The sequence below is a fragment of the Salmo salar genome, chromosome 02, assembly GCF_965601325.2.
Source record: "Salmo salar chromosome 02, fSalSal1, whole genome shotgun sequence".
Taxonomy (NCBI): domain Eukaryota; kingdom Metazoa; phylum Chordata; class Actinopteri; order Salmoniformes; family Salmonidae; genus Salmo; species Salmo salar.
Window position 1 is genome coordinate 14,121,832 of NC_138292.1, and position 14,071 is coordinate 14,135,902.

The following is a 14,071-nucleotide window of genomic DNA, read 5'->3' on the forward strand; positions in this document are numbered from 1 at the left end:
TAGATGCACTTTTCTTGCATTTTCCCTCCATACCGGTAGATGGTGCTATTTATCTGTGTTGACAGGCATCTGCGTCACGAGCTGCCCTTCTTTCAGATTTGTTTACTTCAGCGTCATTTCAATGGCGGAACACTGAAAAAAAGCATTTGAGAGCGGTCAGATTTCGGATATCTTGTTCTAGTTACAAACGAGCGGTGTACTTAAATTTATCATCTTGGCTAGCTAACATAGTAAACGAAGCGTTTTGTCCCAATATTTCTCTTAGTAAACCTTCTGGCTGGGGCATTTCCAACAATTAAAGCACGAGATCCCCGAAATGGCAGATAACAACACAGGTGGGAGAGTGACTAGCTTGCTAGCTAGCTAATATGTGTTAACTAAAGTGGTATGCTAACTATATACGGATAGCTAGCTAGTACAAACACTAGTTTTAATCCACTAGCATTTACATGGGCTTTACATTTAACCAACCACCGGTTTGCTAGCTAATATTAGTAAACGCCAGTGTTGCTAGCTAGCTATCCTTCCAGTGTCCTTGCTCTAGCTGCGTTGGTAGTTAACTAGCTATGAATTGATATTTACTAACTAAACATGCCAATAAACAACTATTTAGTTGGCTAGCTAGTTAGTAGTTACTTGTGTCACGTGTAACCAACATTGGCACACTCGACTAACTATGCACTAGCTAGCAAGTTCCCAAACTTGTCATGTCAACAATCTTGACTAGCGTGTCATGAATGCTAACTGTCAACACACGCCCACCAGAATTTGGACCTAGCTAGCTTACGTTAACTAACTTGTTTTAACATTGTTATGGCTCGGCAGCAAACAGTTGGCATTATTAGCTAGCTAAATGGGCTGTATATTGTTTTTTATTTTTTTTATTCAACCAGAATTAAATGAAGTCAAGCATGATAACACTTCTTCCCCTGGGATTTCAGACCAAGAAAAAGCAATAGCTGCAAATGCTTTGGAGGCGTTTACGGTAACGTCGCATTTATTTACCATCAACAGTTTGCTGCAAATTGTGCAATCCTAGGGAGTTGGCCAACTTGGCTACAACTCCATCTGTCAAACCTATCTGATTTACAATGTTTGTTTACATTTGTTGATTTTAATTTGTTTACTCACAGGCCGGAAACTATGAGGAATCTTTGAAACACCTTGGGAAGCTGCAAGAGTTGAACAAGGAGGACTACAAGATTGCTTTGAATAAAGCAATAGCTGAATTCTACAAGAGCGGCCAAACCACCACATGCACCCTGAAGCAGACTCTTATTGCAATGAAAAACCAGGTGACTATCGTTGAAACTTTTTATCCAGTTCTCTCAATGACACGCCAAATAAATGTTAAACATATTCTAGTATCGTTGATTCCTGTTTTAAATGTCTTGATTCTTCATCAATATATTCACACATGCACACAATAGTTCAGTCATTAAGTTGGCTAATCCTTAACATTCATGCATTTTTTTGTCTATCAAGGTTCACACATCAATGGAGGATATTGATGGTTTGGATGATGTAGAAAACAGTCTGCTCTACTACAATCAAGCTATCATTCACTACCACATGAGACAGTACTCTGAAGCTATTGCTATTGGAGAGAGGCTGTACCAGTTTCTGGAGCCGTTTGGTAGGTTTTGGTGTTTTTATATGGACATTCGTAATTGTCAGAGAACACAAACATTGAAATGTATTGCATGACTACACAGTACGCACATACACTTAGTCACAGCAACTGGCAATGTTCCTGATGAATCGGCCTTTGCAGCCCCACAGTTTAGCATGGCTTGATGGTGTTATTTGTCCTAGAAGAGAAGTTTGCTCTGGCGGTCTGCTTCTTGCTGGTGGATCTGTACCTGCTAACGTACCAGCCAGAGAAGGCCCTCCATCTCCTTGCTGTGCTGGAGAAACTGTCTGTACAGGGAAACAACAAGAACGGCAAAGGGGAGGTACGTGTCCCTCTAAAGAGGGGTGTGCTAGCATGCACCATTCTCGGGTGTCATGTTTCTGACTTTGACCCATGATGTTCTGGATGTTCTGATGTTTGTTACTGTGCTCATGTATGTTGAATGTTATTTTCCACCTCTTAGAGAAATGACTCTTCCTAAGCAGATATGTTATTATTGGTGGCAACTGTAAAGTTGTGAGATATCAGGGTTATTGTGTTGAGAGCAAAGATGTGCTGCTGCATATGTACTTACATTGAGGTTGTCTGTCATGTCCAGGTAATATTTCAGGCACAGTGCAAGTTCTACATTCACAGGGACCCGGTAGTGGAGGCAGCAGACCTCATTCAGGATAATCTCAGGGAGCTTACTGGAGGACAGGTTACTAAAATATACTTCCGGCGCTTACACATTGACACAACATTGACCAACAAACACAGAATTGGATAGATGTGATTTGGTGGTTGTTGGCAAATGTTGGAGCGTTGGTCAATGTTGGGTCAGTGTAAAGGTGCCTTTAGAACCAAACACACCACACTCCTACTTTGGATGTCCACGTCATTTTTGCCTGCCCAAAAAAATATCTTACTGAGGTTATGCAGTTACGCTAGTTACATCTGAGTGCAGGCTATTTTACTAATGGTTTTAAACTTCACTTCCTATGAGATGAGAAGACATTTGAAGTCTATAGTTTCTTAATGCAATGTGGTTATTTTCAAACGTTGGTGTCTATCTTGATATTGCAGAGTGTCAACAGCGCCAACAAAGATGGTCGGAACCAGAAGGCAGAGTTCATTGGCATGATCGAAGCGGCAAAATCCAAAATGCACCAGGTACGTTTAACACCAATCCTTTTCCTGAGATGGCGGAAATGAAGACGGGAAAGCAGCTTTTGTATTGCTGCTTTTGTTTCACACTTCTTGTTCTTCTCGTTCACAGTACAAAGTGCGAGCGTACATTCAGATGAAGTCATCAAAGGCATGCAAAAGGGAGATCAAGTCTGTGATGAACACAGCAGGGAATGTGAGTCATGATGTTTGCGTTGCTAAACCCATGACTAAACTAGCCTGGTTCCAGGTCTGTTTGTGCTGTCTTACCAACTCCTATGGTCAATGGCGTGACAATGACCATAGGAGTTGGTAAGACGGCACGAAGCGATCTAGAACCAGGTTATTAAACTGCCTTACTAAACCTGCTCTTTCCCAAACATCCACTTCCTACCTTTCCCTGCTTCAGTCGAATGCACTGATTGTAAGTCATTTTGGATGAGAGCATCTGCTAAATGACTAGAATGTCAATGTTTCCATGCCAACCTGTTTTTCCTTCATCTCCCACTAGTCTGCTTCCTCACTCTTCCTCAAGAGTAACTTTGAGTACCTGAGAGGAAACTACCGCAAAGCAGTGAAGCTCTTAAACAGCTCCAACATCGCAGAGCACCCTGGGGCCATCAAAACAGGTACGTTTAGACCCTATGTAAAAGTATATATCCAATTCAGGACTATGGATCAGGTTGGCTAGATGGTGAAAAGGGTTTCAGACTGTCCTGCCAGCGACAGAGCACAATTGAATATTACCTATATCAGGTATTCCCAAACCAGGGTACACGCAATGCCGTCGGGGGTACGCCAAATAAAAATGTGATTCACATTTAAAAAAAAATGTAAACGGTACTTTTATTTTTTTTCCAATGGGTCTATACATTTGGGTGAGGGTCTTTTTCTCGTCTGAGTAGCCTCGTTTCAATAACAGAAATAAAATTAAACCATCTAGTGTTCAGCGAAATAACAACACAATGTCTAATACAGGTAGCCTAGTCAAATAATTAACATCCAATCACATTAACCGTTACTCTCTCGCGGGAAACCTCCACTCTTCCGCAGACATTTGGAAACGAAACATGACAATTTCAAAAATAAGCCACAGGAGTTTTTTGAGCGAGAATAAAGACTACTTTTGAGTAGTAAGACATGTATAAAAGCAACAGATACCATTAATAAGAAGGGGCTAGAAGAGTATTATATGGTGAGCTACTGAGTGGCTAGGACAGGCAAGCCCCATACTATTGTGGAGGACTTAATTCTTCCTGCTGCCGCGGATATGGCTGGGACAATGCTGGGGGAAAAGGCCCCTAAAACTATACAGACATTATCTTCATCAAACAACACTGTTTCACAGCACATCAGTGACATGGCAGGAGATGTTTTGAAACAATTACTGCTTCTTATACAAGCTAGTGAATTATATGTGTTACAGCTGGATGAGTCAACAGATGTAGGGCCTGGCACAGCTCCTAGTATATGTCCGTTACGTTTATGGGGGGTCAATTAAGGAAGACATCCTCTTCTGGAAACCAGGACAACATGAGAGGATATTTTTAAAGTACTGGACAGCTTTGTGACATCAAATGGACTTTGGTGGTCAAGATGTGATGGTATCTGTACTGATGGTGCAAAAGCCATGACAGGGAGACATAGTGGAGTGGTAACGCGCGTCCAAGCAGTTGCTCCCGACGCCACTTGTGTACACTGCAGCATCCACCGAGAGGCTCTTGCTGCCAAGGGAATGCCTGACAGCTTGAAAGATGTTTTGGACACTACAGTGAAAATGGTTAACTTTGTTAAAGCAAGGCCCTTGAACTCTCGTGTATTTTCTGCATTATGCAATGATATGGGCAGCGACCATGTAACGTTTTTACAACATACAGAAGTGCGCTGGTTATCAAGGAGAAAAGTATTGACACGTTTTTTTTAATTGAGAGATGAGCTTAAAGTTTTCTTTACTGACATCATTTTTACTTGTCTGACCGCTTGCATGATGACGAGTTTCTCACACGACTGGCCTATCTGGGTGATGTTTTTTATCGCCTGAATGATCTGAATCTGCAATGTGTGGGACAACATTGAGGCTATGATTAAGAAGTTGGTGCTCTTCTCTGTCTGCATTAACAAGGACAACACACACAGGTCTTTCCATCATTGTATGATGTTTTTTGTGCAAATGAACTCAAGCTTACGGACAATGTGAAATGTGATATAGCGAAGCACCTGAGTGAGCTGGTTGCGCAATTACACAGGTACTTTCCCAAAACGGATGACACAAACAATTGGCTTCGTTATCCCTTTCATGCCCTGCCTCCAGTCCACTTACCGATATCTGAACAAGAGAGCCTCATCGAAATTACAACAAGCGGTTCTGTGAAAATGTAATTTAATCAGAAGCCACTACCAGATTTCTGGATTGGGCTGCGCTCAGAGTTTCTTGCCTTGGAAAATCATGCTGTTAAGACACTGATGCCCTTTGCAACCACGTACCTATGTGAGAGTGGATTCTCAGCCCTCACTAGCATGAAAACTAAATACAGGCACAGACTGTGTGTGGAAAATGATTTAAGACTGAGACTTTCTCCAATATAACCCATCATTGCTGAGTTATGTGCATCCATTCAAGCACACCCTTCTCATTAACCTGTGGTGAGTTATTCACAATTTTTGATGAACAAATTAAGTTTATATGTAAGAAAGCTAAATAAAGAGCTAAAATATTGATTTATTATGTTATTTGTGCCCTGGTCCTATAAGAGCTCTTTGTCACTTCCCACGAGCTGCGCTGTGATGACAACTCACACTCATTCTTATGTTTAATAAATGTATCATATAACGTTGTGTGTGTGTGTGTGTGTGTGGCAGGCTTACAATGATGGCAAAAAACATTTGAGAGTACGCTGACCCTGGTGCTAGAGGGGGTACACAGCTGGAGGTTGAATGTTTGAAGGGGTACGGGACTATAAAAACTTTGGGAACCACTGCCCTATATGAAAGTTCCACTAAATGTTCTGTCTTGTTTGTTTCTACCATCAGGTGAATGTGTGCGCTGTATGTTCTGGAACAATCTGGGTTGCATACACTTTGCCATGGGGAAACACAACCTAGGCATATTCTACTTCAAAAAGGCCCTGCAGGAGAACGACCACACGTGTGCACAGCTGGGGGACGGCGGGGCGACGGGTAACGGGCAATGTGAGTCAACATAAACTGGGTTTAACACTTTTCAAAGCCGCAGGACAGTTTCTCGGACACAGATTAAGCCTAGTCTTGGACTTAAAAGTATGTTAAATGCAGATTCTCCATCAAAAGTGTATTTTAGTGCAGGACTAGTTTAATCTGTGTCCGGGAAACTGATCCTACATGTTTCTCCCGTCATTGTACGCCTACTAGCTCTGTTGTACGCCGACTAGCTCTGTTGTACGCCGACTAGCTCTGTTGTACGCCGACTAGCTCTGTTGTACGCCGACTAGCTCTGTTGTACCCCGACTAGCTCTGTTGTACCCCGACTAGCTCTGTTGTACGCCGACTAGCTCTGTTGTACGCCGACTAGCTCTGTTGTACGCCGACTAGCTCTGTTGTACGCCGACTAGCTCTGTTGTACCCCGACTAGCTCTGTTGTCTCTCTGTCCTTCCAGCTAAGCAGTTCTCGGGCATCCCCATGTGTGCGCTGCTAGCCAACAAGCGTTATGAGCTGCTGTATAACTGTGGGATCCAGCTGCTGCACATCGGCCGGCCCCTGGCAGCCTTCGACTGTCTGATGGATGCTGTGCAGGTGTACCACTCTAACCCTGGCCTCTGGTTACGGTTGGCTGAGTGCTGCATCGCTGCCAACAAGGGTGTGAGTTGTGATAAAAACACACACACTCACAAACACACGCTCACTTGTTTTCTTACCGTGAAATAAAACGTATCAACATTCAAATTTTGCATTTTGTTATTTTTCCAGAGCTTAGAACAAGACAACAAGGGTCTTCCGAGTAAAAAAGGTATCGTTCAGGCCATCGTTGGGCAGGGCTACCATCGCAAGATCATCCTGGCGTCACAGTCCACCCAGAACACAATCTACAGGTCAGTTTTCCCTCTCCCTATGGACCAAACCAGTACTGTCCAGGAGATGGCGCTAAAACATTTGTTTACATGGTAGTGATTGCTGAAATTAGAGGGTACTGAGACAACCCAAGATGTTGATCATTGCTATATCTCCATTAACCTCATGGTTTACTCTTTCCTCTCCTAAATGTGGGTGTGTGTAGTGATGGGCAGTCTGCAGCCATTCCGGTGGCCAGTATGGAGTTTGCAGCGATCTGTCTGAGGAACGGCCTGGTCCTCCTCCCTGATCACCAGCAGCAGGAGAACAAGGCAGAGAACGGCCCCAAGACACCCAGCCAGTCAGGCAGCACAGAGAGCGGCTCAGAGAACAGCGACGCCTGCAGGTCAGTGTCTCATCTCACCCTGAGATTGGCTTGTTGCTAAAACATGCCTTGTCAAATCTTCCAAATCTATTTTTGTAGCGCACTGTGGTTATTAAGGTTATAGACTATTAACAAGGATTCAGCTCTCCATGTCCTCTTATAGAAGAACTTTACAGGGAGTATGTTTCTTTCCATTTCCCCGACTTCCTTATCGTTGGTTTGACAGTGGGAAGGGTCAAGAAGGAGACAAGTTCCTTTCTGCAGCACCGTCTTCACCTCTGAGGAAACAGGAGGTTGAAAACCTCAGGTAAGAGAGACCTCTGTACCTTTCTGTCTCCCCTTCCTGTCTCCCCCAGTCAGTTAATAACCCTCTCTCCTCTTCCTGTCTCCCCCAGTCAGTTAATAACCCTCTCTCCCCTTCCTGTCTCCCCCAGTCAGTTAATAACCCTCTCTCCCCTCCCTGTCTCCCCCAGTCAGTTAATAACCCTCTCTCCTCTTCCTGTCTCCCCCAGTCAGTTAATAACCCTCTCTCCCCTTCCTGTCTCCCCCAGTCAGTTAATAACCCTCTCTCCCCTTCCTGTCTCCCCCAGTCAGTTAATAACCCTCTCTCCCCTTCCTGTCTCCCCCAGTCAGTTAATAACCCTCTCTCCCCTTCCTGTCTCCCCCAGTCAGTTAATAACCCTCTCTCCCCTTCCTGTCTCCCCCAGTCAGTTAATAACCCTCTCTCCCCTTCCTGTCTCCCCCAGTCAGTTAATAACCCTCTCTCCCCTTCCTGTCTCCCCCAGTCAGTTAATAACTCTCTCCCCTTCCTGTCTCCCCCAGTCAGTTAATAACCCTCTCTCCCCTTCCTGTCTCCCCCATTCAGTTAATAACCCTCTCTCCCCTTCCTGTCTCCCCCAGTCTGTTAATAACCCTCTCTCCCCTCCCTGTCTCCCCCAGTCAGTTAATAACCCTCTCTCCCCTTCCTGTCTCCCCCATTCAGTTAATAACCCTCTCTCCCCTTCCTGTCTCCCCCAGTCTGTTAATAACCCTCTCTCCCCTTCCTGTCTCCCCCAGTCAGTTAATAACCCTCTCTCCCCTTCCTGTCTCCCCCAGTCAGTTAATAACCATCTCTCCCCTTCCTGTCTCCCCCAGTCTGTTAATAACCCTCTCTCCCCATCCTGTCTCCCCCAGTCAGTTAATAACCCTCTCTCCCCTTCCTGTCTCCCCCAGTCAGTTAATAACCCTCTCTCCCCTTCCTGTCTCCCCCAGTCTGTTAATAACCCTCTCTCCCCATCCTGTCTCCCCCAGTCAGTTAATAACCCTGTCTCCCCCAGTCAGTTAATAACCCTCTCTCCCCTTCCTGTCTCCCCCAGTCAGTTAATAACCCTCTCTCCCCTTCCTGTCTCCCCCAGTCTGTTAATAACCCTTTCTCCCCTTCCTGTCTCCCCCAGTCAGTTAATAACCCTGTCTCCCCCAGTCAGTTAATAACCCCCTCTCCCCTTTCTTCTTTCTTTTTTCCATTCTGTGTTGCCCTGGTCCTCCTGGGTCTCTGTTGCCCTGGTCCTCCTGGGTCTCTGTTGCCCTGGTCCTCCTGGGTCTCTGTTGCCCTGGTCCTCCTGGGTCTCTGTTGCCCTGGTCCTCCTGGGTCTCTGTTGCCCTGGTCCTCCTGGGTCTCTGTTGCCCTGGTCCTCCTGGGTCTCTGTTGCCCTGGTCCTCCTGGGTCTCTGTTGCCCTGGTCCTCCTGGGTCTCTGTTGCCCTGGTCCTCCTGGGTCTCTGTTGCCCTGGTCTTCCTGGGTCTCTGTTCTCTGGACTAATTGGATAAAGCTTGCCCTCCTTCCTTCCACTTTTCATTAGGAGGGGGTAGAGTTGGGGAGGATGTGCTGAATGAAGGGCTGACCCCACAGGGAAAGTTTAGGAGCAGCCCCGTTAACTTCTTGGGTTTATTTCCTGGAATCCCTGAGTGTTCTGTTGCCAACCAGTGAGAGGCCTGGGAGGGACACGACCACTACAGTGCAGACTCTCCCCACCTGCACTTTTCTTTAACTAACACAAATAATTAAATGAATTGTTTAATTAGTATTCATTTCAATATAGAATTAATTTCCCCCACATCTGAATGTTATGCAACCCACTATGTTTCCCAGTGCAGGGTTGGTGTGATCTGTTATGTTGTCCTGTCTGTGCTGACTGGGTTCTCCTATGTGGTGTTGTCTCTCTAGGTGTTCCCTCCTGGCCTGCAGTGCCTACGTGGCCCTGGTGTTAGGAGACAACCTGATGGCCCTGAACCATGCAGAGAAGCTCCTTCACCAGACCAAGCTGTCTGGATCACTCAAGTAAGACCTCTATCCATCCCTCTCTCTCTATCCATCCCTCTCTCTCTATCTCTCTATCTCTTTCCCCACTCAGATAAAGTCTTATACCAGATGGACTTCATTCCTCTATCCCCTTAACCTTTCATCCTCACTCCCCCTTTCCCCTCTCAACACCTCTTTCTGTTTCTTCCTCTTCCCCCTCCTTCCTGCTATCCATGCAGCTCTTGTTATCACTTCATTAACCTCCATATGACTTACCCCCCCTCCCCCAAAGCTTACGGGACTTAACATGACTCACCGTCTGGTAATGGTAATGTGGCCCTAGCAGACCTCTTGACTCTTCAGACTGCTTCATGACTTCATGACCACAGACTTCCCATCAGTCCCTCCACTGCTGTCCTCCTCACCACAGAATGTGGAGGGTTAATTACAGACCATGTCCCTGGGCTGCACTGCTGTCCTCCTCACCACAGAATGTGGAGGGTTAATTACAGACCATGTCCCTGGACTGCACTGCTGTCCTCCACACCACAGAATGTGGAGGGTTAATTACAGACCATGTCCCTGGACTGCACTGCTGTCCTCCTCACCACAGAATGTGGAGGGTTAATTACAGACCATGTCCCTGGACTGCACTGCTGTCCTCCTCACCACATAATGTGGAGGGTTAATTACAGACCATGTCCCTGGACTGCACTGCTGTCCTCCTCACCACAGAATGTGGAGGGTTAATTACAGACCATGTCCCTGGACTGCACTGCTGTCCTCCTCACCACAGAATGTGGAGGGTTAATTACAGACCATGTCCCTGGACTGCACTGCTGTCCTCCTCACCACAGAATGTGGAGGGTTAATGACAGACTAGGGGGGTATCCTGCTGTAATCCTCACCCCAGAATGTGGTGGGTTAATGACAGACTAGGGGGGGTATCCTGCTGTCCTCCTCACCCCAGAATGTGGTGGGTTAATGACAGACTAGGGGGGGTATCCTGGTGTCCTCCTCACCCCAGAATGTGGTGGGTTAATGACAGACTAGGGGGGGTATCCTGCTGTCCTCCTCACCCCAGAATGTGGTGGGTTAATGACAGACTAGGGGGGGTATCCTGGTGTCCTCCTCACCCCAGAATGTGGTGGGTTAATGACAGACTAGGGGGGGTATCCTGGTGTCCTCCTCACCCCAGAATGTGGTGGGTTAATGACAGACTAGGGGGGTATCCTGCTGTCCTCCTCACCCCAGAATGTGGCGGGTTAATGTATTTCTTCTAAAAGAAGTTGAAATATAAACTTTTGCTCACCACACCTTGTACATTCATAACCTATGGTGAGATCTGAAAACAGCAGTTGGTGGAGGGCACCCCTCAAACATGAAAGAATTAGAGCTGGTTGCTGCTGAAAAGGGGGCCAAATTGTCAGTAGAAAGGTGCAGCAAGTTCATTGATGGCTACAAGAAGTGTTTGTCTGCAGTTATCTTGGCTAAAGGTTGTGCAAGTGGCACCCCAGAGCTGTAAATCATTTTGTCCATGTCATTTGTCTTTATTTTCTAAATTAAAATTGTAAATTTATCTTGGCTTAAGTTTACAAACCTAAAATTGGTTCTGCAATGTTGAAAATCCAATAACAAAGTATGAAGGGAAAAAAACGTTATGTCAAATTTCTTTGAGAATAGGGGAATTATTTAAGGAAAGTGCAGGGGTGCCAGTATATTTGGTCGCACCTGTACATACTGTAAAACTCAGTATCAAATAGCCACCAGTCCCATTTAATAGCCGGGCAACAGCAGACATTTCAGAAAATGAACTGTTTACCAGATTACCATTCATTGTTTACGAGGTTTAATGTTGGATTTGTGACATAAAAAAATAAATGATAGCAATCATCCGTTTTTATGTTCACATCCACATGAACAAGCCCCAGTACTAGTGAGTCAATGGTGCATCTGATTCTGTCTGACGGTACATCCTCTGTCTCTCTGTTCCAGGTTCCTGGGCCACCTGTATGCTGCAGAGGCCCTCATATCCCTGGACCGGATCTCAGAGGCCATCGGTCACCTCAACCCAGAGAACGTCACTGATGTCTCCATGGGGGTGTTGTCCAGCGAGCAGGACCAAGGTTAGTCCTCACACCCACCTCTCTCGCTCCAATCGATGCACCCCAACCAGTATTCTGCCCTAACTGAAATGACCTATCCATTTAACCACATGATGGTTTGATGTCTGAGTCACATGATGACTGGATCACTGTTTGATAGTGTGTTTGTGTTCACAGGGCCAGATAAAGGGGATCTGGAGCCTGTCGAGTCATGTGAGTGTATACACACACACACACACACACACACCTAACACACTCCCTGCAGTCTCAGTAGAGACTCCCCATCTGTGTGTGAGGTGACATCCAGTGATCATCTGTTGACAGGTTGTGCTGTGTGTTGGTACTGCAGGGAAGCAGACTCCTCTGTTGACAGGGTGTGTTGGTACAGCAGGGAAGCAGACTCCTCTGTTGACAGGGTGTGTTGGTACAACAGGGAAGCAGACTCCTCTGTTGACAGGGTGTTTTGTGTGTTGTGTGTTGGTACAGCAGGGAAGCAGACTCCTCTGTTGACAGGGTGTTTTGTGTGTTGTGTGTTGGTACAGCAGGGAAGCAGACTCCTCTGTGTTACCCCAGCACAGTGAGCTCAGCCCGGGCCATAATGCTGTTCAACCTGGGCAGTGCCTACTGTCTGAGGAGTGAGTACGAGAAGGCCCGCAAGTGCCTGCATCAGGTACGGTTCATACACACACACACGCACACAGCTACAGTACATACTTATCTCTTGAAACCATTCAGATGTGTTATTGTTCCAAACATGACTGTTTAGATGTTTGTGAACCTGTTCCTCTCTCCCAGGCCGCCTCCATGGTGAACACCAAGGAGATTCCTCCTGAAGCCATCTTACTGGCTGTCTACCTGGAGCTGCAGAACGGTGAGTCAGCTACATCTCTCTGGGTTCTCATTCCCACCTGCAAAGTTGTGACGTGGGGCCCTCAGGTTTTCCAATCTGGCACTTATGATAGTTGTCTTTGATAGATTCTTCTTGACTATTGTTTTCTAGCATAGTATGAGGTTGGGGGGGGTTCCAAGGAAGTGTTGGGGCTGATGTCAATCAAACTCTTGACATTCCAGTTCTAGAATTCTCCAGGTAGAATGCCGAAGGCCACAGTCTGGCACAAAGGCAGTGATGACAGATTACTGCTGTCAGTCAACCTCTGTCCTGTGTAGAAAGGTCAGGGGTCAGGACCTTATGACCTTACTAAGAGCTGTGTATGATCTCACTGTTTCCCTCGGCCTCTCTTTTTGATACTCCCCCCCCCCCCCCCACCCCCCCTCTCAGGGAACACGCAGCTCGCCCTGCAGATCATCAAACGTAACCAGCTCCTCCCCTCAGTGCTCCAGACGCCCTCTCCAGACACACGAAAGAAGCCCGTTCCCTCCTCCTTCCAGCCTGTCCAACCACCCATCCAGATGCCCTCACCGTTCACAACAGTCCAGCGCAAATGAGCCCTCAACCCTGGGTTCCCCTAACCCTCCTTGCCCCATTGCACACCAACATCAACACGCACCTGTCCACCTCTCATCACTTCACCTCAATGTATTATTTATTTAAGGCAAGCTGACCCCAACTCAGTGCCGGTGTAGGGTGAAGTTGTCCCTAGATGCTGATCTTGGCTCAGCTTTGCATTTCCTCCCACTAATGGTTAAGGTTAACATTGGTGGAGAGGAAGCTGATCCTAGATCTGTACCTAGGGGAAACTGAACCCCTCAGAGCCCAGACGGAGCCCCTCCAGGTCAGGTCCTGGTATGAAATGCAGAGGTCTCCTGTCGGGTGGACGAAGGGTGCGTTCACAGTATGGTCCCGCCTCGGATGCGGCCCAAATTACACCTTATCCCCTATGTAAGTGCACTCTTTTGACCAGAGCCCTATGGGGCCCTAATAAAAGTAGTGCCCTATATAAGGAACTGGGTTCCATTTGGGACGGAGCCTTTATTCAGTGGCTATCACCTGCAGTGTCTTTGGGGCAGATCTGACATGATTTCTCTGTTCTCTGAGAGTTTTAACTTTCCATTTGTGACAGCAACATCCGTTATGATATATACTGACCGACTTTTGCTTGGGGCAAATGAAATACCTGTATAAAAAAATAAATTTTATTTACAGAAATAAGCTGACTTGCATTTTATATTGCTGGTGGGTCTGTAAAAGTTCTCAGACCGTTGAGGGAGAAGGTGGAGTTGTGCTGCTGTCATGTCAGAGGAGGAATGTGTTTAATGCTTTGTGTGGGGGAGGGGTTAAGAGCTGGCTGTCTGCTTTTAGAGGAGGGCACAAGGACCACACACACACAAACTAAAACCTGGTATTGGTACATAGTACAACACTTGATTCACCAGGGCCCATCGTTTTTGGAATAGGGTGCCATTAAACACACTCCAGCTATTGATCTTTTCCTGTTAAACTATGTATAAATACAGGTAATGTACACAAACGAAACAGTAAAGTTTTAGACAAATGCAAATTTCATGGAGTAGGCATTCAAGGAGTTGGTCTGATGGTGCTC

The 14,071-nt window shown here is 46.3% G+C and overlaps 1 protein-coding gene across 6 annotated transcripts; it reads left to right on the forward strand.

Annotated features, from left to right (window-relative positions):
* Window positions 1-103: 103 nt before the first annotated feature.
* Window positions 104-13,680, forward strand: LOC106575761 (CCR4-NOT transcription complex subunit 10). 6 transcript variants are annotated; one of them, XM_082959993.1, is made up of 20 exons: window positions 122-335; window positions 894-985; window positions 1,134-1,295; window positions 1,486-1,636; window positions 1,816-1,955; window positions 2,232-2,333; window positions 2,699-2,785; window positions 2,892-2,975; window positions 3,291-3,408; window positions 5,810-5,968; window positions 6,412-6,614; window positions 6,723-6,844; window positions 7,030-7,209; window positions 7,415-7,495; window positions 9,391-9,504; window positions 11,461-11,591; window positions 11,748-11,783; window positions 12,113-12,240; window positions 12,366-12,441; window positions 12,850-13,680. In XM_082959993.1, the coding sequence occupies exons 1-20, from the start codon at window positions 317-319 to the stop codon at window positions 13,014-13,016; spliced, it is 2,352 nt and encodes a 783-aa protein (XP_082816119.1). In that variant the 5' UTR covers window positions 122-316; the 3' UTR covers window positions 13,017-13,680. The 6 variants fall into 6 exon arrangements, with proteins under 6 accessions (XP_082816128.1, XP_082816119.1, XP_082816120.1 ...); XM_082959994.1 differs by having other exon boundaries at window positions 1,819-1,955; XM_082959996.1 differs by having other exon boundaries at window positions 942-985.
* Window positions 13,681-14,071: the final 391 nt, after the last annotated feature.